This window comes from Balaenoptera ricei, chromosome 1, assembly GCF_028023285.1.
Source record: "Balaenoptera ricei isolate mBalRic1 chromosome 1, mBalRic1.hap2, whole genome shotgun sequence".
Lineage (NCBI taxonomy): Eukaryota > Metazoa > Chordata > Mammalia > Artiodactyla > Balaenopteridae > Balaenoptera > Balaenoptera ricei.
In genome coordinates this window covers 138,582,007-138,608,413 of record NC_082639.1, presented here as the reverse complement: position 1 = coordinate 138,608,413, position 26,407 = coordinate 138,582,007, and the positions used below count along the sequence as shown (strand labels likewise).

The window sequence follows — 26,407 nt, the reverse complement described above, 5'->3', positions numbered from 1 at the left end:
GTGGGCCCAATGTAATCACAAGGGTGCTTAACAGTGGAAGAGGTGGGTGGAAGAGGCCAGAGTGATATGACATGAAAAGGACTCCACCAGACATTGCCAGATTTGAAGGTTGAGGAACCAGTGAATGTGGGCATCCTCCAGAAGGTGGAAAAGGCAAGGAAACAGATTCTCCCCTCAAGTCTCCAGAAAGGAACATAGCCCTACAGACACCTTGTTTTTAGCCCAGTGAGACTCATATCAGATTTCTGACCAGCAGAACTGCAAGGTAATATATTTCTGTTGTTTTCAACCACTGAGTTTGTGGTAATTTTTTATGGCAGCTATAGAAAACTAACACACTAGGGAAGGAGAAAAAGGACAGAAGAAAAATAAGCATTGTTATGCCCTCTTTGTATCACCCTGGCACAGTTTATAGAAGGTGGCTGCACAGACCTTCTGCAGATGTGTCAGGAATCTACGGAAGGACTGGACCTGGAAGAGACTTTGAGACCATTTTCCATTCCAGCCTCCCTTTTCCATTCTAGCAACGTGCTATCGGGGAGGGGACGTAATGTGCCTAAAGCTCTTAGCCTGGAAGCCCTCTGCCAACTGCACACTGACATCTTCTCTCAGATCATCCCAGGCTAGTAACCCTGGGTGTGTCTCTGGTCACGTGGGGCTAACAGCAAACCACTGAAATTGTAATGCTTAATGCCCGGATGGATCCAGGCAGGGGTTGACTTTTCCTGTACTTTCTAAGGGTTTTTGTGGTGGTTGTATGTTGGCTTGTTTTCTGAGGGCAACACCGACTAACTTGCCTCAGCAGCTTCTCTCTCTGCTGCATTCCTGGCCTTTATTCCGCCATATGGGCAGCTGTGGAGGCTTCACACACCTGCTTGATTTCACAGCCCCCTTCAGTTCTGGCCACAGACCCTCATTGCTCTTTTCAAGATATGTAGCTCTTCTGAGTCTGCAAGGAGCATGCACTTCCAAGCTAAATCAAGTTTTAATCACCATCCAAGATGGTCACTGAAATTCCTTCTGTCCCAGATCTTCCCATAGGCTGGTCCCAACCATGAAGAAATGTGTAAAATCTGGTGAGGGGCATTGGACCAGTTTTCCAGACTCACTCTAGCCCTCCTCCCCTTTCCTTACTCTGAATAAGGGCCTCTCTCTCTCTCTCTAGTCTTCCCTGGTTTTTAGAACCTAGTTAGGTGGGGTAGCACAGCTCCCATTTTGTTCCTGCCACCTGGATTGCCCACTCATCCCAAACTCTCTTTTGTGGCTCAGTTAAAGCACCTCCCTTCAGGGTGTACTTCTGGCCTATTTCCCTCTGTCTGCCCTCCCAGAGTCATGTGGGGTTGTTTGACTCTGAGCCTACCACTTGCCTGATGTCTGCCCAGGAGAGGCGACCAGGCAATTAGATATTATTCAAGCCCAGATGTCTTACAGAGATTTCCCTTTTTGGATGAAGCGTACCCAATTCACTTTAATAAAAGCCAACTGCTACCTGAAGGATGGAGGTGATCAGGACTTTTGGCCTTGATCTGTAGTTATGTCATGAGGAACTTGTGGTGAGCCCAGTCACGTCTGAGGAGCCCTAGCTTCAAGGTCTTTCTTCAGTCGTTCGGTGAGATTTGTGCCTCCATCCATGTATGGCATGGGAAATGACTGAAGGCACTGCCTGTCAGCATCTGCCTGCAGGGTCAAGCACAGATCCAGTGTAGGCATCTCCAGGCCCTGCACAGATCACCTCTTGGGTGGGCTTCTACTCTCTGGCAGTGTAGTTGTCCGTGAGTGCCTCCTGCAGGGCATGCTTCATCCCAGTTGGGCACTTTTCTGTGGCCGTGACACGTCTCTCTTTTGGATTCCTATGAACACCACCACAGAGTCGGCACGTCATGTGTTCCCTGCCATCTGTCACAGCAGATGCAGAGACTGTAACACTTCTAGCTTAGGAGGGCATCCAACACCCTCGTGGGGTCTTTAAAATTCACAGCTAACAGTCAGAGCCTGTGCTTGCACGAAACCCCTCTTAAAGTCAAGATTTAGCAGTTGGTTGCCATAGCAACTTTCCTCATCAAGTCTGAACTCCTTTCAGTGTAGATGGCCAGACTGGTTTAGAGGAGGAATACAGGAGAGGCAAGTTTGGTGAGTTCCGGAAATGAGGATGATTTAAGAGACAAATTTTGGAAATCCTCAAACTCTAACATGATACGTTTGAAAAATGTCTCTGTTGCTCTGTCTTTGGGCTGCATATAACATTATATGGAGGAAAGCTTTATTTGTTGTCAGTAGTGTGTCCCCACATAGTAATGAATGATGGAAATCTCGTCAGGGGATAACGACTATGAAGGCAGTTTGAGAAAGGTGAATGTGCTCTACAAATGGTAGATATTGCCAGCATTAAGGAAAATCAAGCTCTGCTCAAACTCTGAGTTGTTACTGCATTTATTTTTACATGTTTTGTGATAACTAGATATCAAGTGTGGAAGGGGGACTACCTTTTTTGTCAGTCTTTAAATTCTAGGCAAGCCATCCAGTCAAGAACATTGTAAGAGTCAGACTGATGGGTTTGATAACCTCTTGAGATTCCTTCCTGTTTTGTCATATCATATCCATGCCTAATGTCCACAAGGAAATTGAAAGATGATCTCCTTAAGGGCGAATCATTTCTGGGTCCTTGACCCATTAGTTGGCTTGATATTGGCACCTTGGGTGGTGGTGATGGTATCTATAAATTTGGGACACACTCTTTAATTAATTTGTTTATTTTCCATTATACAATATTTATAAAAGGTCTACTCAAATAGAGGAAAAACTAGCTTGTTCCTGCTCTTGTGTAGCTTATAGTCTAGAGTCCATGCTTTCTTTGGAATTGATACGGTATGAAGCCTGGCTCCTGCTACTTCCCTTCTTTTGCCCTCCTCTGGTCCTTGCCCTCGTTATCTTTCCTTCTATCAGAGAAACAGCCTTCACCTGAAAGCCTTATCATCAGCTACCGAATTTCCCGCTGTGTTTTCCTATGTTCAACTCCCAGCTCCCTGACCGTTCCTAGATACAGCTCAGCACCACTGAAGCCAGTAAGTTTCACCCTATTGTGAATCTAGCTCGCATGGAAGCCTGAGTTTGTCATACAGGAGACAAAATACTGATCTAACACTCCCTGTGGATCCCTCACAAACTACGTTACTCATTTCTACTCCACTCCTCAGCGCCTTGACTGAGCAGGTGTTGGAGAGGAAGACGAGAGTTATCTGGTAGTGAGACCCTGATGGACAGTAGCTTATAGGTCAATCTCAACAAGAATGGATGCACTTAGATCCTAACAAAAACTTCTTGCTCAGAGCCTACCCAATCCTTGCCCCCATAACTGTGAGGCCCCTTCACTTCATTTTTATTGTTTTTTATCTTTGAAAAGAGAGAATAGCTCTCAAAGCTATTACTCCATCTATATCCTTTTTGAGTGTTTCTTCCCAGGAAGATAAAGAAACCTTATCCTTTGTCTCCCTAGGTAGGGTCTGGCACCTTTGTAATTTTCAAATTTTAGGAAGTCACACTCTGTTCTTTCACTGTGTATAAATTAAATAACCAGCCAGTGAAAAAGACAATACCGGTGCTTCAGTGGAACTGATCTCAGCAGTTTAGGGATACATAGCATTGCCTAAGGAATTATTAATATAAGGAAGCAGTTACAATTTTCTTCAAAGTCAGACTAAGTAGAGCAATGCTTCTTAATCTTTTGGGGGTCTTGGATTTGCTTATAAATCTGATGAATGTTATGGAGGCCTGCTGAGGAAAGATGCACATACACATATGTACAGTTTCACATACGACTCCAGAGGGGTCGTGGACCTCTTGGTACACTATTGAAGTAAGTAATGATAATGAAACATAGTGATATCCTAAACAAACATAGATGATCCTTCTGTTTATCAGCACCAAGATAATGAGCCATTTTCACTTAAAAATAAAAACCCAGAGTTCTTATAAAACTATGATAGGTATAAGTGGCCTCCTCTAAATACAGCAGTTGTTCTTGGGCTAGCAGCATGGCCTGGTTGGGACAAAAGGTCTGGAGTCAGACAGACATAGGTTCAAATATTAACTCTACCATTTAAATCTGTCTCTAGATCCCGTAATTCTTCTGAGCCTCGATTTCCCTCATCAGGATAGCATGGCTAATCATATGTACTTTTCAAATTTCTTAGAAACATTTGATGAAATAACTCACTTATGTGGTCTTCAAACATGTGTTGATCATCTAATATGTGTCTTACAGTATACTGGCCACTGAGAAAATAACGACTAAGAAGTCCCTTTGCTCAAAGAGTTCTTGGACTTTGTGTCTGCAGAGCCCATGTAATAGGTGCTTTGTAAACGTTAGTGTCCTCAACTAGTGAAAGTTATCACGTAGTGAATATGGAGAGATTGGTGGTGTGTTCCTTCACGTGGGCAGTGGAGACGGGCATGTATGGCATAATAGGATTTATGGTCTCATCCGTGCCAGTGATAGTTTGATGTGATCATTTCATATTAATTTCCTCCAACACAGACATGTTAATCAATTTCTTCTTGCTTCTTTTTCTTCTTCCTCACCCTGCTTCTAAGGGGAATGCCTCTGCTACGAGGGTTACATGAAGGATCCAGTGCACAAGCATCTTTGCATTCGGAATGAATGGGGAACCAACCAAGGGTAAGTGAGGGGACGGCGAGTTAGCCAGTTCCCGGACGTCACCGCTCCCTCACGCAGACGTGACGTGGAGCAATTGCGTGGAGAGGGACAGAGCTAAAGGGTGGTTCTATTCTGAACAGCAAACGGGTAAACGTGTCACTGTGCATTTCCATGTTTACACCATCCCAGTGATGTCCGTCTCATCTTGCTCTCCATGTACGAGTTCAGAGACGATGCCTCTGACTCGCAGCCCCAAGCCTCCAGCTGGGACCTGGGGATCAAGCTGTCCCTCTCTTCCTTTTCACACCACCATCAGCCACAGGGATTCCACAGACAGAACTTAGCTGATGATTTTGTTGGAGACACGTGAAGTCGCACAGACTCCAGTGTAGCTCTCCCAGAGCTCAGTGAGCTTTGCAAGACTGATATGAGTGGAAACTTGTTTTCACCAGTACTGTCAGAGAGGGTGAAATGCAACGACTCAGGGAGTGCTTGGCATTGAGTCAAAGGATTTTCGCCTGATCTCCAATTACCATTTCCTTGTAAGACCTTTGCTTTTCCCCAAGCACAGACGACTGGGATAAAATAGTTACCTTGTCTATTGCTTTATATTTTATTCATTTTACTTTTTTTGAATTTTTTCATGGAGAAAGAATATACATAAGATAAAAATGATCATTTTCACCATTCTTAGGTGTACAGTTCGGTGGCATTAAGCACATTCCCATTGTTGTGCCACCATCACCACTAGCCATCTTCTGTTGCCTTTTAAAAGCAACTTCCTACTTTGTTTTGGGTGCTGAGAGATTACTTTCTGACTTGGCTGGGTTGTGGAGGAGTGTGTGGGAAGACAGGGATCAATAAACGCTAACTAATAATAACAATCAATGGGACAGGGGAAACTAGAAAGAAATCAAGGCAAAAGCCATCTCGGAATGATTGCTTGGACTACAGAGTGGAAATGTGTTTGTAGCCTGGCAAGGTGGAGAAAAGAAATCATCGTCCCTTCCCACGGCGCCAAGGGGGACTCCTAGCCCTGAGTTCGATGCTCAACCTCCTCTCTATGATTCGGAGGAGCCCAAGCCTAGAATATTGAATGTGGTTCTGGACTCTCAAAGCAATAAATATGGAGAAAAATGGGTGAGAGTTTGGAGAAGAGCAATAAAAATGATTGAAGAGCCCAAAGGAGTGATTTATGATGAAGGGGAAGGAGAACTCCACTCAGAGGACTTGACCAGCTGATGACTAAGTCAAGGAATGATAGATGCCTGTAGATGTTCAAAGAGAGCAAATGTGCTGGAACAGGTTGAAGTTGAGGGATAAGCACAAGAGAGAATGAAGTTAAGGAAAGGATATCTGAGACACAGGTCAGAAAACTTGGGGGAAGTCAAAATGCCATGAAATTTTTCTGTTAGTGAAAATGAAGGATGGCTCCGTTTTTCCACTGAATTTGGGATCTTATCAGGGAGGCAGTCCACAAAGTGTAGAGGAAGATGTTTGGAGAAGGGTAAATGCATATGAGGTGGCCGGTTGTTGAAAGATTGGTGGGAAGGGCAGAGAACTTGGCTCATAGATGCCAAGCGGAGTTTGAATAAAGAGTGCCATTCGCTATGGCTATGTAAAGTCAGTTCAGTCCCCTTACTCTCTGCCCTCTGACATGTTTGCATAGTTGCCAAGGAGCCAAGATTTTAGCTTATGTGATGGCTGAAAATCTCAGTTGACTATGATTCATATTGAGTAAAATATTGGAAAAGGTGATGGATAACAAGCTCTCTATCTCTTAGCCTGCATACCTGCTGCTGAAGTAAACAGTGACAAAAAATCATTTCACTTTTGTGCCCTGAATGATCCAGGCTGGCTCCCTGCAGTGATTGGATTTGGTGGCTAATCGCTCAAGCCTCCACATCCCTTGCCTTGTAGACAGATCATGTGAGGATGGGCCTGACTTCACTGGGTAATTGCACAAGGCTTCATCATTCCCTCTGGCTGTGTGTAGAGACAGTCTTGGGCGTAGACAAGAGCCTCCAGGGAAATGGTGGAGGCCCCATGTTGGTGTCATTTAAAATAAGACAGGTTAGAGCCCTGAGTTAGAGACTGACAGGAACATTAGCCCCAGGAAACAGACAAGGAGACCTAATCTATCATTTCCATCTCTAATTTCCATTATTCTCTGATCATCACTGTCTATAAGGTCTCATTTTGGACACTAATAAAATAATGGAGCAACTGTTAGGAGGGGAAAAAAAGTGACTATCATGAGAATAATGGAACCAGGAATGATAAGCAGCATGTTTACATGTATATAAAAAAGTGCCAGACAAAGGACTGCATTTTCCTCGTAAAATGACAAGATAAATGAAAAGTAGAAGATTCATACATCTTGATTTAAATCAGGCATCTGATGCCACGTTTCTTTAAATGGTTCTTACAAAATTAATGAAAATTGATTTGAACGTGAAGACTGTCACTTGAAAAGTACCTGACAGATTGCTGACTAATGACACGTACTGGGGTATTATGGAAAAATCAGTGGTAGGCCTGATTTTCCTGAATATTTTATTTAATGGTCCAGGAGGTAGAGGTGAACAGCTTGTATGGGTATTTATGTTTTTCACTTAGTATTCTATATTGCATACATTAAAATAGCTGAACATTCTTTTGAAGTCAAACAACCAAATCCTAGGCCAGTGAAAGTTAAAATGAGTTCCCTTGTGAAAATCTAGGTTAATGTTCCAGGACAAAAGTATCAACAAGCAGTCATGACTTTCAGACAAGGAAGAAAATTGGTCAAGGACATTAATACAAAAAATTACAAATGGATGATTCTGTGAGACAGAGGAGTTATACCTGCAACTTTATCCAGACTCTGCTTTATGCTTCAGTTTACCTGGACCTGTATGTGTGCATGTGTGTGTGATGTGTGTGTGTATGTGTACGTGAGTGAGCTGGTTTATTTATAGAAATCCTCTCCCCACCCTACTCCTTCATCTACTCTCTCACTCATTCATGTTCTCAGCAGATATTCACTGTATTACCCATCGTGGCCCAGGATAAGGTAGGTTGCTAATTATAAGAAGATGTTGTCTCTACTCTGGAAGAACTAATAGTCTAGAATAGATAGATGGGCACATAACAAGAAAATTACAGTGAATTCTAAAACCTGTTAAAATAAAGGTTTGAGCAAAGTTCAATGGGATTACAGTTTAAGACTCATGTGACATCTAAGAATCTGGAATAGGATTTCATGAGGAAGTTAGATCTTGAACTGTTCTATTTAACAGGTAACGAAGGTAATTCTAAGCAGAAAGAACAGCATATGCCAAGGCATGGAGACTTAAGAAGCATGGTTTTTCCAGGAATGGCAAACAAATAACTCAGTGTAGCTCACGGGTGCAGTTTATAGAGACAGGAGAAGAGGCTGATAAGGTGGGTAAAGACTAGATCTTGAAGAGCTCTTGCTTACTAAGGCTTTGAACCTTAAAGCTCCACGTGTACACCCCTAGAACTGTCAGCAGGAGGTGTCTGTATATGTGGAGGGCTATTCCCTCACTACACATTATTTTTCTGGACCCTTCAAAAGAAATTAAAACAATCCTAAAAAGAAAACAAAAACCAAAACAAACACACAAAAAAAACCTCTCAAGACTATCTAAGGTTTTATTTATCTGGATCCTGCAAATAAAGCAGTCTTAAAATTATCCTGTAGATAAAAGTTTTGAAGACCAAACAGCAAAGAGTGACGGAAAATTGGGGACCATATGTACAAGACATGTTAATCGAGGGGGTTGCAGCCATTTTTGGTGACTCTGGTTTTGCCAGAAATGCCCAAGGAGAAGTGAGGCTAGTTGAGACATTCGTGTGTGGATCTTGGTGATAAAGCCAGCCACTGTAGTTCACCCAGATGACAGGATTCAGGGTGGCAGGTTGTAAAATCACTGAACTCGTTACACAAGAGGCTCTGATTCACTAAAAGTAAAAGTAGCTTCAAAAAGATTTAAACAAAGTCATGGATGACAGACTTCTAATGAGTTATTAAAAGAACATGGAATGTTTGAGGTTACATCCTTGGTCTTTGAGGTTGGCAACAAAATCAATCATTGCCTGCCCCAGCACCCCTGGTGACCCAGGTGCCCAGCAGAGGACCCAGGATGGAAGGATACTGCCCTAGTGCGGGGCTTCACCACATCTCTGTCTAACCTGTGTGAATTCACAGCTGCTCAGCCTCCCAACCCTGTGGCTTCACAGACACAGCCAGGGACTGTTAGTGTCTCTATGTGATATTTGTCTGCTAGGACAACAAGGACAAATTAAAAAATTTCACAGACAATAAATGAAACCAATAAATGAGGGTGGAGGAGGCAAGAGAGATGATTTACATGAAAATATTAGAAGAGAAAAAACAAATTTATTTAGCGACTTTGGAGATTATTAAGAAAGGCTCTAATAATGTTTTTTGTTAAATTAAGAGTATGCCCAGTGGCCTCTAGATACATTTTTCAGAACACCACAGTCAGATTAAATTCATGCATTTGAAGATTCCCAGTAAATAATAGCCTGATTTCTTATTCTGGCATCTCAGATACAGAGGGCAATACCAGGGAGATTCCCCACTAGAGAACATATTACTAGATTTCAGTGCTGAAGAATGGGGATAGAGTGATAATTTATGAGATGGGAAAAGACCAGCTGTGGAAAATGAACAGGTGTTTCTCCAAGATTTTAGAAGCTGTTGTCAGGAATAGTCCTGCTCATCAGAGCACTTGTTTCACTGCCTGCTCAGGAGGCAACATACTTACCTACTTACCATGACATCCCCCCAGACTAGTACACGTGTGTGCTTGTGCCTGCGCACGCACGCACACACACACTCACACACTCGTACGTAGCCCGTGCCACCTTAATATGGCCTTTCCGTTGTCCCAGGTTTGTACTGTTCTTTCTCTTTCTACAACTCATCCCTGCTACTCACCCTCCCAGGGATCCCTGCTTAGGGATTCTAAATCTGTATAAGGAACAAATGCCCCACACCATAGAATCCAGTTTCCTTTTCAAGCCAAGAATGGGGACCGTGTTTGTCATGGTTGACCTCAGCCCCTCGGTCTTGCTCCAAAACGTCCTTGACAGAAGGTAATTTTATTTGGGTCTGTCTGAATGATGCCATCCTAAACATTTCCCTAGAGACCACTCACGGAAAAATGACCACAGCCCGCTAGAGAGGATGCATTTGCCCCTGAGTTCTAGGTGTTAGCGGAGACCAACCTGCACGGATTATTCAAAATGATCTAAAACCTATTCGCACCTTCTGGCCACCGAAAGCTGAGCAAGAACATTCTCTCAGCTGTCAGACCATCAGAGTGCAAATGCTGAACCACTGTATGGCAGTGACTAGAATGCTAGGGGGTAGCTCTGATTCCCAGCCCAGGTCTTGGGCAGTGTTTGGCCTTCTTTGACCTTCCCAAAGTCTCGTCAGAAGTGACTCAGATGGAGTCAGACAGTCCTGCATGACATTTGACATTTCCTGACTTTCATTTGTCCATTTCTAGCTCATCATCTGGCTTTTATTTCCCCACCCCCATGCCTGTCTCTGCATCAGTGATGCCCTATTCACCTTCCTCCAACCCCTCAGACAAGATTTGCAGGCCAGCCTGCTGCTGCTCTTTTATCTCTGGGTGCCCTCCTCCCCTCCCCTCCAGCCCCAACTTCATTGTCTGTGCCCAGCTCCTGTCATTGCCATGCCAGGCACAAATGGGATTATCCTCCCATTAGCTCTCTTTTTATTGTCCTTTTTTCTCTGTGTGTGTGTGTGCGTGTGCGTGCGTGCGTGTGTGACTCTTTCTAATTACCTCTCACTTATTCACTTATTCCTCGCAAGGGTTTCCAGTGTTTTTATTTGGCCCTTTATTTCTCATTCTTCTTTTCTTCCCTCCCTTTTCCTTTACTTGCATCTCCTCCTCTTCCCCCAGGAGTCAGTGGAAATGTGGCTGTCCTTTCTCCCACCCATTTCAGTGTCAAACAGGTCATCTTAGCTCTTAGTACTAAACCTAAAGTTCCTAGTTCCTTCTCTCGCTAGAAACTCTGCTGTAACCTGATTCTAGCTGAAATATTGCCCTGTAGAAAGAAGGAGAACTGACCCCCTCTGGGTGAGCAGGCAGGAACTGAGTGGTTAAAAGTGGATCTCCACCTACCGAGACCTCCTCAGACGGGCTTAACAGGATCAAGTCCCCCCAGTTGTCTTGGGGGACCCTGCACCTCATTCTTAGGGATTTTGCTCAAGTGGAAACATGTTTAATTTGACCCATTTTCACAAAAGGTGTGTGGTCAGTCAGCTGAGTACAGCCAGATGCTTTGTACATTGCAGGTAGACATCTAGCGGAAAGAGCAGCTGAGGGGTGAAACCTCGCCCCTGCAGGCCCAGGAAAGCAAACTCTGAGACACAGGGGACATTTGTCCTGATGTGCACCTTTTTCTCATTTGCACAAATGCACTTGAGGAGCTACAGCTGCCCTTGGCCGGGGTTGTTTTAGGTGATGCCCTTTGCTCCCCTCTTAGAGGCAACTGTAACCTTCTTGGTTACTCAAGATGATAAGAGAGCAAAATATGCGTAATAATTGACTCCCTGATGCCAGTTCATGGAGCAAATACTTAAGAATCATCTGGGGAGCTTATTTAAAATACTGATTTCCGATTGCTACCCCAAGAGATATATTAATCTCATGGGTCTGGGAGAGGGCCCCGTCTCTGTACAGATGAAAAGCTCCCCCAAATGCTTCTGCAGCCCAACCAGACTTAAGAGGCCCTTCCTAAGCAAGGTGCGGAGTCTCCACATCCCCACCAGGAAGGCATCCTCTTACCAGTGCACCATCCCCTCTGATGAAAATAATGGGTTTGTAGACTAGTGTCTGAGTGCATCCTAAAAGGATTCTTGCGTTTTACTGATGGGGAAATAGAGGGCCAGAGAGGTGAAGAAACTTGCTCAAGGTCACATAGCTGGTGGCCAAGCTTTATAGTGACAGGTGGGTATTGGAGATAAATCAGTTGGGTAAATACTGATTGCAAAGAGAGCCCAGTGTGGTAAGCCTGTGACATTCTGGAAGTCAGTCATCAGCTGTGGATGAGAGGTGGGCATTCCCCACCTGCTTCTCTGCGTCCTCCTCCCCAGGGCACCGAGGGGACTCAGCTTCATCCCACCCTTCCCCACACGACAAGTGTCTGCAGTCCCCTACAGTACTCCTCCTCCCCTGGAGGAGAGTGAAACGTCCACAGTGTTCTCTCTGACTAGTCCAGTCACGGCACCGAGAGACTTATTTTAAACAGTGCCGGAGGCGGGAACACTCATATTTCCTCCAATATGACCACCAGGGTGAAAAAATCAACCTCGATTTACCCTCCCATCTGCTCGACAATGGAAGATAAATTGTTTCAATTTTATAGAAATTAATGTTTTATGTTTGGCCCAGGCTTTCCAGAGAGTGTCCTGAATTTATATATTCTACTGAATGCATTGATGTTTTCTACTAGGAATGCTCCCTGGACCTGCAGCTTCTCTGGGTTTCGGTCTAAGAATACTAGGTTTGAGAGTGCTGTCATCTTCCCTGGCTTTGGACATCTTGGCTATTTATCTTTTTTTTTCTTTAAAATAAATAGAAAAAAATCCACTCATTATCCCAGGCTCAGAGAAAACTACCATTACCATTTTGTCATATTTCTTCCCAATTTCTTTCTCTATGCATCAAAAGTTTTGCTTTCCACTGCCCCCCTTAAATTTGAATGCATTTTTGTTCTCTTTCGTAATTTAACAATGAGCATTTATTACTTTTGTAACCACAAAATTTGGGGGAAATTTAAGAAGGAAGCTTTAAAAGTGTCTTTGTTATATATTATTTTTCTCAAAACGTTTTCTCTGGGGAAGTTATTCTTAATGTCTAACTGAAAAACCCTCAGCTGAAAACCTGGTTTTGGAGGAAAGAAGAAAGTGGCTCAGGGTCTAACATTCAGGTCAAATTCCTCTAATGTAAACATCTCTGTAAGTTTGTGTATAACAAAGGGCTGGATGAACACCAAGAAGTGACCCTTGAATTCAGCACAATATTTAATGCAGTACAACTTCAGTGTCACTGAAGATTTTGAGTAGTCCCTCAGATAATGCTGATTAATTGCTGCCATTTATTAAGCGTGTAATGCTGGGCTCAGTGTTTTTGTTTTTGTTTTTAATATCATCACTAATCTTGATAAAAAGCCTCCAAACTGGTTAAGAGGTGAGCAGTTAGTAGTGTTTATTCCACCTGCAATTTCTGTGAAAACAATTTCAGTAACAGTCATCTTAAGGTTTATTCTTCCTAGATAAGTACTTTGAATTCTGCTTCGAACATTCACACTACAATTATTTTTTCCTAAGTTTTAACTTTATATAATCTCAGGAATTGGAGAGCAAACATTTTGTCACTGCATGTCTTGGTTTTTATTTTATCTTTTTTTGTTGTTTTTATAAAAGGAATGCATATAATTAGTAGAAAATCTAAAAAAAAAAAAAAATATCACCCACAGAGCAGTAAAAAGAAGACAATCCAAGCCACCTGAAGTGGCATCCCCTGGAGGGAACTCAGTCTGAACTCTTTTGTCTGTTTAGGGATAATATTTTTTTTTAACAAAAATCACACTATATTGTTATATCTCTTGCTTTTTAAAATATATATATTCATATGTACACATACATATATATGTATGTATATGTAATGAGAAAGGTGCCTATTATTATGTCAGGCTTAGCAGTATGGTGACCAGGGTCACAGTGGTGAGCAGAATTGCCTGATGCCAACATCTAGGCTCTTTTCATTAGACCATGATGCCGCTCAACAATTGGAATAATCTTTTCCTTCCCTGGTACTCTTCTTCCCATCAAGTTTATTAACCTTTCCACACGGTTTTCCACACTGAGAGTAGCATGGTTGGCTTAAGGAGAGATAGCCTGGAAACCAGGCTTTCCAGTTGAGGTTGGCTTTTGGATCTAAGATCTTTGGATGGAGGAGAGTCCCCAGATTTCTGTTGTGCAGGACTGTGAAAGGAGGCCGTGGACAGCTGTTCAATGCCCCAGTGCTGCACTAGCCCAATTAGCCCTGGAGGTGGAGGATTTCCATGTGGCTGCCCAGACCACAGTGCCCGGCATGGGCTTCCTCCAATCCTGACGTACAGCAGAGATTCCATTGCTTATAACCAAATGAGAAAGATGACTTTATTTATGTCTGTATTTATTTTTTTATTGAAGTATAGTTGATTCACAATATCATATTAGTTTCAGGTGTGCAACATAGTGGTTCAATATTTTTATAGATTACACTCCATTCAGAGTTATTATAAAACATTGCCATACATCCCTGTTTGTATAGTAGTTTGTACCTCTTAATCCCCTACCCCTGTCTTGCTCCTACCCCCTTCCCTCTCCCAGCTGGTAACCACTAGTTTGTTCTGTATATCCGTGAGTCTGTTTAGGCCTTGTTATATTCCTTCCACATGAGAAGGATGACTTTAAATGGAGTGAGTGCTCACCGTGGTGGGATGGTCACAAATGGGAACATATTCCACACTGAGAGACGCCTACCTGGAGTTAAATTAACATCAAAGCCAGTGAGCCGTAGTACTTTGCATGCCTGGTATTATAGCACTCCCCACACTCTGCCCTTCAGGGACAGTAGTAATAGTCGTGATACTAATATAGTAATAATAATAGCTGACACATATAGTTCTTGGGATGCATCAACCAGCCCTCTAAGTTCTTTTCATGTACCAACAAATTTATTTCTCATTTCAACACTATGAGTAGAAACTATTGTTTTCCCCATTTTACTGGTGATCTATTGAATATTGCAGCAATATTGAAAGTCTCATTGGCAAGAAAAGAGAATCTCGGTCCCTAAGGAGAACTTTCTGTTGCCAAACCCCTCAAGGGCTACTGTTCTGAGAGTCTCAAAATGAAAGCAGGAGAGAGGCTACAATTCAGCCTTGAGACACCAGAAAAGGGGGCACCTGCCCCCTCTGGGGACAGGGGATCCTTGAGTCGATGCCTTGATTAAAACAATGGCAAGTATGTAGTCTGTAGTTAAGTATCTCTTCCAGAATGATGTAGAGTCCTAGGGAAAGTGACACATCACTAGAGGGACCTAGCTGGAGGCCTAAACACAGTAAATGCTCTAGGCTGGTAACTGTCGGGACCAGGCACCTGTTACTGAGTAGCTCTGTGCTCTGGCCAGTGTAAAACCACAACTGTGGATTCAAATCAAGATGGCCCCTTTTAGCAGAGGCCATGGCACACTCTTCACCATGGACCATATGCAGGCATTGCATTTGCCCATTTACTGGCACAAATGTGGGAGACTAAAACACCTAGGCAAGTCCTTACTATTGGCAAAGATTCCAGAGCCTTTGCCCGGTGGGTCAGGAGTGAGATCTTCACGTTTGAAGGATGGGGCCATCCATTTTCTTCAGACTACTTGGCCTGGAAGGAAGGTAGTCTGGGATATGTTCAGAGGTTCTTCTTTCCAGGTATAGTCTTAAATATTGTTAACCAGCCTTCACTTAATAGCCTTGGTCAAATGATCTCATCTTAACCAGGAGGCTGGGGATACCTCACTTCCTAGAGAGCTTATGTTCACCTGCTCATATTTTTATCTGTATGGGAGCCAGCATAGCACAATGGGAAGAGCACAGAGTTGCAGTCAGACAGGCTTGAGCTCAAATCTCATTTCTTCTACTAAAAGCGCTCTGTTTTTGGCTAGCTTCATAACTCTTCTGAGCCTCAATTTCCTTTTCAGTAAAAATAAGAATGTTGCACTCAATAATGTTACATAAAATATGTAAGCACTTAAATAAGTGATGGCATCAAGTATCCCATTGATGATGTTTTGCATTGGTCATAGCCTCATTTATGTTCTTCGAACTGCCTCCAAATGATGAGATCTTAACATCAATTTGGCAAGTTGGGTTTAGAGTAATCCACCCCTAGAATGTAAATTCCACGAAGGCATAAACAATGTCTCTTATCTATCATTGCATTGTCAGACCCTAACACACTGCTTGGCACATAGTAGGTACTCAATAAATATTTGTAAAATAAATAAAGGCATGTGGTCATCTTTGGGCAAGACATACACAGACTTCTGCTTTCTGAACCTAATTGGATCTTTAGACCCTCTTATGAGAGTGGTGACTCACCTCCGTAATTTCAGGAAGTAGGAGTAAGAATATCAGCTGAATCACTCACAATTCTATACACTCAGAGCTGGGAGCCCACCTCAAGGTCATATCATCTCACCTGCCACCTGGTATAGGAATCCCTCCACAGCCTTTCTAGCAGATGGCCACCTGAATACTATCAGTGACGAAGGCTATGTTCTTGGAAAAGGCAGCTCATATCGTTGTTGTAATGCAGAGTCTTAGACAGTTATCCTTCAGGCTGAGCCAAAATATATTTTCTTGTAACTTCGATCCATTTGGTCAGCTCTGTCCTTTGGAACAATAAAGAATATGTTGATTTCCTTCTTCTATGCTCAGGACTGCTAGCTTATACGGTGCCTTTATGTGGATTAGAAAAATGTGCTTATCTGTTGCAGAGTGTGGGGTGGATGCCTGTGAACAAATGGGACCACCATATATGGTCTGGCTACACGTTAATGTTTCAGATAGTTAACGATGATCTCTCCTCCCCAAGCCTTCTCTGCTGAATATACCTAATTCCTTCAGCTATTCTTTAGATTGCAATTTTCCTGAATCCCTTAAAGATCCTACCCACTGCTTTCTGCATCTCCCTAGTTTGTCATTATACCTTTCAGATGATGTTACCCAGGGCTAATGAAATCACCCTATAGACTATATCATGCCTGTTTCTTCCCCTGCATTTTCTATTAATGAATTCCAAGCTAAGTTTGTGTTAGGTCCTTTAACAGCCATACTGTTAGCTTATATTTCGTTTATGGTCAACTAAAGGTCTTTTTCACAGGGACTGCTGTCAAAAAGAGAAAGTATATTTAAGACTGAAGTCAACTTTCTTAACCTAAATTCAGGTCTTATATAAAACTCTATTAAATTTTAGCTTGTAGCCATTGAAATCCTTTGGATCTTGACTTTTGTTATCCCATGTATTAGCTGTCCCTGCTATTTCATGTTATCTGTGAACTTAATTAACACAGCTTCAGTGACCTTCTTCAGGTAACTGATGAAATTGTTAAAGAGAACACCACCAAGCCCTGCTCCCATCAGAGACTTTCCTGCAGGTTGACCTTGACCCCTTACTCAAAACTTGTTGGTTACATTTGTTCAATTACACAGAAATTCATCAGCTGTATAATCATTCAACCTTCATATTTCTATCTAATCTATATAAAAGATTTTGTCAAGTGTCTGGCCCAGAATGGGTGCTCAATACATTTTCTAAGTCAGGGAATGAATGCCTTTCTGAAATCAGGGTAGTTGACTTCTGTGCTGCCCTTTGAAATGCTGACCTAGAGATGCCATCAAAAATGGTCATGAGTCTAGCTTGGGACACCCCGCTTGTTAGTGAATCCAGTCTAGCTCTGAGACATCTTGGCATTCTTGTTTTTTTTATATTGATCCATCCTCTTTCTCTAAAGAGCCCAAAGCTGCTGAAACTTTGCTTCCACACTTGTGGCTCTTAGACCATCTATTCCTCCAGGCCATGCAGTTTTATCTCATTAAGAGTCTTGCCTCACAAGGAGTTCCAGCGATGTGACTCTCAACAATTTCCTACCTGATAAGTGAAGGGAAAGGTCATAGTAAGAGCTAATATTTACTGAGAGTTTACACTGTGTCTGGCACATTTCTAAGAGCTTATATATTTTAATCTTAACACAACTCTTTGAAGCTATCCCTTTTTACAGATGGGGAGACTGATGCACCAAGAAGCTTGGTAACTTAGCCAAAGCTTGCACCATAGTAAGTGCCATAATTGGGATTCAAACCTAGGCTGTTTGTCTGGAGTCCGTGCATATAACTCACAGGGTGCTGCCTGACAAGGAAAGGATTTACTCTATCAACGAGCAGATTTGTGGGCAGCAAATGCCCCCTTTTCTGGTGTCTTGCCCCATCCTCCACACTCCCTTCTCTGAAGTAATGCGAGTCAGGCAGCTGAGCTGGCTGCAGGCACGATGGTCAGGATCACCCTCCACTGCATGTTCTCAGTTCTCCAGTTTGAGGGATTGAGCTAGTGTCACCATCTTCTCTCCACTGTCAGCCACTTAAGGGGCTTTTCCTCCCAGGTCCCAGAAGCATTTGCTCTTCGAAAGCCTGTGCAGAGGTGGAGCTTAGCCCAGAGGAATGAGCCGCTTCAGGCGTCAATGAAGTACATGTAGAGAGGTACTTGCGGTGCTCCACCCGAGCAAGGGGAGGAGGTCAGCGCGTCATGGGCTCCTTCCGTGGGTCAGGCTCTCTTCCAGGTGCTTTGTATCTGTTACCTCATTTGAATGATAATAGGAAATCTCACTGAGTGCTTTCTACATGAAGGCATTATCTGTAGATGCTTTGTGAGTGTTCACAGCATCCCTTCCTCACACTGTGCAGATGAGGAAGCAGTGGCACAGAGGATTCAATCACTCGCTCAGAGCACACAGTAGCAGTGGGAGAAGAAGGGATGAACCCAGCAGTCTGATTCTCAGTCCAGGCCCTCAGTGGGATGCATGAGGATGAGTTTGGCCACCATAGAGCCTCTCAGGATAGGTCCCTCCTAGCTCTCAAGGCTCCCAGCATTTGTTTCCAGCCTGACTGAACTGCTTGCTCTTGATCACACTGACCTTTTACTTTATCTTCTCCCCACTTTTGCTCAGGACATCTCTTCCCCTGCAGTTCTCTCCCTCCAATGCCCCTCCTCATTCCCAGTCTCCCAGGTGCAGCCCAAATACCTGCTCCTTTATAAAGCTTTCCCTATTCTCCAATTTGAAGCCACCCTTTTGTCCTTTGGGCTGCCTCAGGCCTGTAACTCTCTCTTGTGGCCACTGGCACATGGGGCCTTGTTTATATCCCTAGACTTGTCTTGACTCCTTGTAGACAATAAGACTTGTAGCGCAAGGGCTTAATTTTGAGTCTCATTCTCAAGTACAGAGTGTCTTGCATGTAGTAGGTGCTCCATAAAAATTAAATAATTGCTGCTCATGAGATTCCAAGCATTATGAGAAATGAACTAATAGAAAAGATACAGTAAGTCCCCTACATACAAACGAGTTCCATTCTGAGAGCATGTTCATAATTTGTAAAGTCCAACAAAGTTACCCAACTAACACAGTCAGCTGTATAGTACTGTACTGTAATAGGTTTATAATACTTTTCACGCAAATAATACATAAAAAACAAAACCCACAAAAATAAAGAAAACATGTTTAATCTTACAGTACAGTACCTTGAAAAGTACAGTAGCACAGTACAGCAGCTGGCATACAGGGGCACGTTCGCATCTTTGAAAGTTCGCGACTTGAAGGTTCGTATGTAGGGGACTTACTGTATTTACGTTGGAGGCAGGAAGGAGATCACCTTGAGATCACTCACAACACATCACTTCTACTGAGGACTTCCTTTGTGCTGGACACCCTATTCCAGGCTCACAATAGTCCTATATGGTCCAACCCACTAGGAGCTTAAATACATTAGGAATTGAGCCCGTAGAACATAATGGTTAAAACTATACAAGCAGACCACCTGAGTCTCAATCCCGGCTCTACCACTTACTGGCTGTACCCACTTCCCTTGGTCAAACTGCTTAAGTTGTCTGTACCGCAGCTTCCTCCCCTGTGAACCAGGCGTGATCATAGTACCTACCTCATAGGGTTGTAGTAAGAGGTAAACGACAGAACCATGGAAAGCAAGAGTGTCTAGCTCATGGAGGGTGTTGGTAATGCCAGGTGGCAAGGGGATCAGATGGCCCTTCCTCCGAGAGTCAGAGAATCTAGCAGCAGGTATCATAATACCTGCCAGGGGGATGGTTTTCAGGAGGGAGGTCCTGCTTCCGTTATTTAAAATCTTTCCATTTTGACCACTGACTAGGCTGGGTCTCTTTGTTTGGTTTGGTTTGAACTTTTCCTCTCTGCCAGCATCAATGCATCGTGAAGACGCACTCCTGTTCTTCAAAAGCTTTGTCTCTCCCTTCCCCAAATTGTGCTTTCCACCGGGCAGAGGAGGGTGCGGTTGAGCACAGCAGCCTAAACTCAAGCCTCTTGCCTAATTACACTGCAGTCAGATTTTCCACGCAAGCCCCTATCGTGGCAGGATGCCCTCTTTGAAGTCATTAGTCTTCACAGCAGGGAGAGCACATCATCAAAGATTCCGTTTCCCAGCAACCCCTGCTGTGCCCTTGCTCACCAGAGGATTGCAGAGGGAGAGAGAGAAGAGCCTACAAGTGCATTAAGTCCGCTGTTCTCTCCTCTGGCCCTGGGCCGCGATCCCTTTGAACTGAAGCCCAGGGAGAGGGCTGGTGATGCTATCACAGAACCTCTCCCTGTTCTTTCAGTTTTAACAAATTTAACAATTAAACTTGCTAGGGCCAGGGATATGAAATGTAGGACATGGTTAAGGTTCCAGTCTATAATCTAAGGCCCTATGGGATGGGGGTTGGGAAGGTAACAAAAGTGGCTCTGAGGCTCTAGACACTTAGCATGTACTTGATAATGACTATGAGGAATCTGCTGTGAAGTTAAAATTGTGTGTGTGTATGTGTGTGTGAGAAAGACATGTGGAGAGAGAGAGAGAGATCCTGGACTTTAGTTACAGAAACCTGGATTTGTATCCTGGCCTTGCCTCTCACTTGTCATTTACCTGGGCAGCCTCTTAATTTCTGACTTTCAGTCTCTTAGTCCTTTGGAAGTTCAGTGATGATTATGAATGAAATAATGTTTAACAGAGCCATTCACTTAGACCCAGATCTTAGATTTCTGCGTGAACCTGAGCCTGAGGTTTCAGCACTGAAGTCCCAGGGCTGTGACCAGAATAACCCGCTCCGCGTTTGGAAGATCAGTTGGTGGAGCCCCATGAAGGAATTCTTAAGGGGAGCATTTGAGTGCAGATCTCTGGGGACCTTGCTGAGGACCACGGGATGCCCCTGGTGAGCTCCAGCTTCTCCTCTTCACCACTGTAACATTTGTCCAAAGGCCCATCGCACACGCACGGCCTCACCTGCACGCCTACTCTCTCAGGCCAGCACTTTATCTCTCACCTGGACCACATGATAGGCTCCCTGCCCCCTGACTTGGCCTCACATCCTTCCTCTTCAGTCACCAAAAAGATCCATGTAAATGAGCTGTTCATTTTACACCCTGCCTAAAGCCTGCCAACAAAACCTATGGCCCTACAGGATAAATTTGGGCCTTTCTAAGGTGGCCTACAGGCTCTTTCTGACCTGATTCGCGCCAACCCCTTCAGCTCAGCATCTCCAACCATTCTCTGCCCAGAATTTTAGGTTCCAATGACACTGAATCTGTTGTAGAGCCTATGTGTGCACCATGCTATACCACATGTCTGTGTATTTGCTTAGGGGGTGTGCTGTGCCTGGAATGGCTTTTCTTACCTCAATTCCTAGCCTACTCCAAACTTCCCTGCCTATTCCCTGCTTACTATTTAAGTCTGTATCCGGATAGCCCCTCCTGAGATATCTATCTGACGCTACCCAGTCTTCACAAAGCGACCCTCATCTGTGATCCTGTTACCCCCAGGTATTATCTCCGTCATTGTTTTCACACCATAATTATCATGATCTGATAAGCCTAATCATCTGTTCATGTATCTGCCTTGGCCCCTACTGTCCTAGCTTGTAAGTTCCTCAAGTTCAGGGTTGTGTTTTATTCATCTTTGTAACCCTATAACATTTCCTGTCACATTCAGTATTAAGCACTGAATAAATGTTGGTTGAATGAATAAGTGAATGGTTGTATATGAAGTTATACATGCAAGTTCTTTGCAAACCTTTGCATGATTTTCTCAGTGTATTTCTTGGTGCTTAGGTCTCTTCAGGAACAAAAGAGAAATTGGCTTATTTATATTTAATATTTGGCATAGTGTTCCTTTCTGAGTTAACTCATCGATCTTCCCAGTGCCACTAAAGTAGGGTACCTCCATAATTTATTCATTTGAAAAACATTTACCAATGACCTTCCATGTCTCTGGGATTATGTTAAGTGCCTGGAAAAAAGAGATGAATAATAATAGTCAACAATCATGTAGGCTTATTATATGCTAGGCACTGTTCAAAACACTTAGTATTAACTCATTTAATCCTCACAACTTTATGAAGTAGGTACTATTACTATATACCCTCACTTTGCAGTTGAAGAAATTGAAGAATGTAGACCATCCTAGCTTGAGCACCCTAGAAACAAAGCATATGTGCTAAGGTTCTATAGGAAGGCACAATCCCAGGGTAGCAAGACGGAGGGGAAAAGATAATTGAGGCAGAGAGAGAAGAAAAACAAATGCAAGATAGTGCACTAGTAAGCTGGCCACTTCTAGTAAGCTGGCCACTTCTAAGCTTTAGAAGGAGCCCGCTTTTGGACACACAGGATGTAGCATAGATAAGCGTTATGGAAATCTATACCTCTGAACAGTCCATGGGGGTAGAGGATCGGCAGGAATGGAGAAGAATTTATCTGCTGGTTCTTTCCAATCTGCTGGTTTTCATGGACAGGGACGTTCACTTCAAAATCTACAATATTAGAATGTATGGAACCTATGCTTCCACTGCCCTCACACACGCACACGCACACTGACACTTGTTACCACCCAGGTGAGGCGCTGACAGGGGTCAGCCTCAAGTGAGGAAGTGAGGAGTCTCTGTCAGAATTATGATGGACATTTACATTCAGCATAGGTCAATGCATAATGTGCAGGAAGCACAGGATATGAGAGATTTAAATATAGGAAAATTGGAGGCTGACTATAAATATAGTCTGTTGAATGAATGAATGGATGAATGAGTCGAGATGAATAGAAGAATGAGAAAGAAGCATCCTGACAAATGACTTAGGTCCAGTAGAGGAAAATAGAGTAGTCCTGAAAGGGCCTGACTGTTAACCAGAGCATTAGTACACAAGTGGGACGATGACTATCACCATGAAAGGAAGTCAAGCTAACAGGGTCCCCACTGACCTAGGTTAGGCCTAGGTGTGTGTTGGTGAGATGGATGTAGCCAGATTTTATAGCAGGTGCTTTTCTAAGAGGAGAGTGTTCCTGGGAGAGTTACTAGCTTCTTTATGGTTTTTTTTTTTTAGTTTGATTTATTTGGGGGGATGGGAGGGTTAAGGGTAAATACTATCCTGCCCCTATTTACCTCCAATTCCTATTCCAAAAAGCCTTCCCAAAGCACTTGCTTTTGTTCTGCTCCTCATCTCTGCTATAGTAGATTTAAAAGGTTCTTCCTTGAGATTCAATAGCACCAGCAGATAGCCAAATAAGAGCTCAATTCAGTATAATCCCTGGTCTGGTTTCCCATTGGACTGTACAAGCAGTGGGAAACTCCTTAAGGACAGAGACCGTACCTTTTTCGTCTTGTCTTTTTTGTGTTTGTGACACCAGGCCCTCTTAGTCACACAGTAAGTGCTCAATAGACATTAAATCAATGACAGAATCAATGAACAAATAGTGCCAGATGGTTGATAGTTCCACTGTAGTTACTTTCTGAGAGGGGAGAGTAGCAGGAATTTTTCTTGCCCTTCTGAGTGTCTATCTACTCCTGTATCCATCCCCAAAGTAATACCCGATGATAGGGACTGCAACAAAGATCATCTTAGAAGAGACGCCAAATCTCATTGGAAAGAGAAGGGAGACACGAGTTTCTTTTGCCATTTCATTCTAGACAGTTGAGAAGGATCATTTCTGATCCTCATCTAGACTTTTCATTTCAGGAGCCACTGGGTCCAACTTGGGGTCCTTAATGAGTTTGGAAGTAGAATTCTCATTCTCCAAGGTCATCTTTGTAACTCTCTTTCACAGTGTTCAAGGTATATGCTTTTTTCTTTTTTAAAAAAATTTTTATTTATTTATTTATTTATTTTTGGCTGCGTCGGGTCTTTGTTGCTGCACGCGGGCTCTCTCCAGTTGCAGCGAGCAGGGGCCACTCCTCACTGCGGTGTGCGGGCCTCTCATTGCAGTGGCTCCCCCTGTTGCGGAGCACGGGCTCTAGGCACGCGGGCTTCAGCAGTTGTGGCACGCAGGCTCAGTAGTTGTGGCTCGTGGGCTCTAGAGCGCAGGCTCAGTAGTTGTGGCACACGGGCCTAGCTGCTCCGCGGCATGTGGGATCCTCCCGGACCAGGGCTCGAACCCGTGTCCCCTGCATTGGCAGGCGGACTCTCAACCACTGTGCCACCAGGGAAGCCCTGTTTTTTTCTTAAATGCAGTATTCAACCCAAGAGTTCACTTCTCCCATTTTCTTCCAGCTCTTCCAGACCTGTATTTAACACATGAGGAAGCAATGAATCCGAATGAGATCAACTTCAATTCACGTTTCTAGGTCCAGTTTAGATGCTAAAGGAATGTTCCAATTGGTAGCAGAATAGCTGCCATTTGTTGGGTCCCTACCCTGTACTTACTGTAGCTTTACTTACACTTAACTTTCCTGATTCCCCAACTACACCCTGAAGAATTTGGGGCACCACAACAGTCTTATAGGGGAGCTGTGAGATATTTTAAGTTGTCAAGGGAAACACAGGGACATCCGACAGAGACCACACAAAGTATTTCAATTTTATGGGTATTGTTTTTTTCAAATGACTACTAAGTTGTTAGGATGTGAATACTTATTAAGTTGTTTGGACCTGACCCCTAATAAATGAAACCAGTACATCTTTCTTTGGACTTAGGGGAGTCACTTTGGGTGCTATGAGTTGGGCAAGTTTGGGAACTTCTGTTTACTTCGTACAGTAAGGTCCCCAGTAAGGTTGGCAATATTTTCTCAAGTTTACCTCTGAGGACACTAAGGGTCAGAAGAATCAAGTAAATTACTACAAGGTCAAATGGCTTGTAAGCAGTGCAGCAGATTTGAACCCAACACTGCCAGATTCTGAAGCCCATGTGCCTCCACAAAGTTGCTCTACTACAGAGTTAATCAAGATTAGATCTGAGACTGTCCGAGCTAAAACAGGCTTCGACAGGAATCCAGCCCAACTCACAATCTGGCCCAATCACACAATGGATTAGTAATAGAATTCAGTCTGGGGATCTGGTGTCCTGACTCTTACTTCTGCATATTTCCTCTCTCTTCCCAGCTTTGGACAACCACCCATTATCGTTCTCCAGTTTTCATGACCAAAATGTTGAAGATGCTTTATTACCTAAAGCACAGAGAAATGAGGGACTTTGGGGAACAGCACTGAGATTCATTATGGCGGCAAAGCGTTTGGCCTACAGGGAGAGAGCAAAAGAATGATCATGCAATGTATAATTTAGGTTAAGCAAACATAAATGGGATGTGGCATCATCTGTTAATATCTAAGTGGTATAACTGTTACAGAAAAGGGCAGAGAAGTTATTCAGGAGACATAACTAGGAAATGGGTGAGAAGGAGAAAGAAAAATTTAGGCTAAAGATATGATGCTGATATTTATTAGCCGGTGTGAGGAGGAGAGAGTGGAAGACTCTGTGGCCTGATTTATGTAAACATTGTGGAAAATGCCCGAGGGGATGATTACACTGACCCCCCCCCCCAGGGATTATCTAGATAGTCTTTCCTATTGGCAATTTTTATGATTCTTTAACAGCTGTAGTTTTTCATGTGTCTTCTACTGTGTTCTTTACCCTTTCTATATTTTCCCTTCCTGTTCATTTCCAGCCATTCCAGGTACTTCTTTCCATATTTCTTTTTTTCTTTTACTTCTTTTTACCCCCTCATCCTCAGAGTCACTTTTGATTTGCTTTTTTTTCCTCTCTAGTTATTCTCCCCCTGCCCATCTTCCTCCTCGTCTTTCTCTGGTACCTGGCACATTCCGGGTTTCCAGGCCATTGCTCTTCCCCGCTCTTCTTCCAAAATAGGAAACGAATTTGCCACTCTGACAAAGGGAACAAAAGCTGAAAGTCCGTGCCAAAGTTACAAGACAGCATTTTCTCTTTTAAGGGAGTTTTAATTTTAAAAGGAAAAAAAAATTGCAGCCTCTTCTCCCTCCCTCTGCTGCGCCTTCACGGCTTTCTGGGCTGTGCGCATCAGTTGAGGGGCAGCCAGATAAAAAGCCCCTCCTTGGTTCAGATCCATCTCCGCTCCTGTTCCCTCCCAGCCTCAGATCCTTTTTACTGCATTTTTTTGGAAATCCAGGCAGAAAATGGTAGTATTAGCATTTTTAATAAAGAAGCTGGAGGAGAGAGAGGCAGCTCGAGAAAGCTGAAGGAGGGGCTGACGCCCGAATCCACTGACAGTTAAAACTCCCTTTGTGGAGCCAGAGAGAGCTCAGGATGGGGGCAGGGGAAGGCGGACAAGAGAAGTAGTAGTTTCAGGAGAATCATTCAGGCTGATATAATTGGAGCTGTGAGCACAAGCAGACACAGTTGGGAGGTGGGAAATTGCTGTGCTGGACTGAGTTTGGCTCAACTTGATACTGAGGCCCGGCATTGTGAAATGTTTTCTAATTTAGCCCATTTTCTCCGTCTTCCTGGAATGAGCCATTATTCCTCCATTACTGGCAAAAATCATGGTCCTGGCTAACCTCTTCTCTCCTTTTCTCGTCTTTCTCTTCTCCCTGTGCTCTGCAGGAAGAGAGAAGAAATAAACAGAAGGGAAGGGGTCAC

At 43.5% G+C, this 26,407-nt stretch overlaps 1 protein-coding gene across 1 annotated transcript in view; it reads left to right on the top strand.

Moving 5' to 3' along the window:
• The window catches only part of ASTN1 (astrotactin 1), a 325,861-nt gene that overhangs the window by 164,810 nt on the left and 134,644 nt on the right, over positions 1–26,407 (top strand). Inside the window, exon 8 of the mRNA XM_059937103.1 lies at positions 4,591–4,675. Coding sequence (XP_059793086.1) covers positions 4,591–4,675 — 85 coding nt within the window. The remainder of the gene's footprint in view (positions 1–4,590; positions 4,676–26,407) is intronic.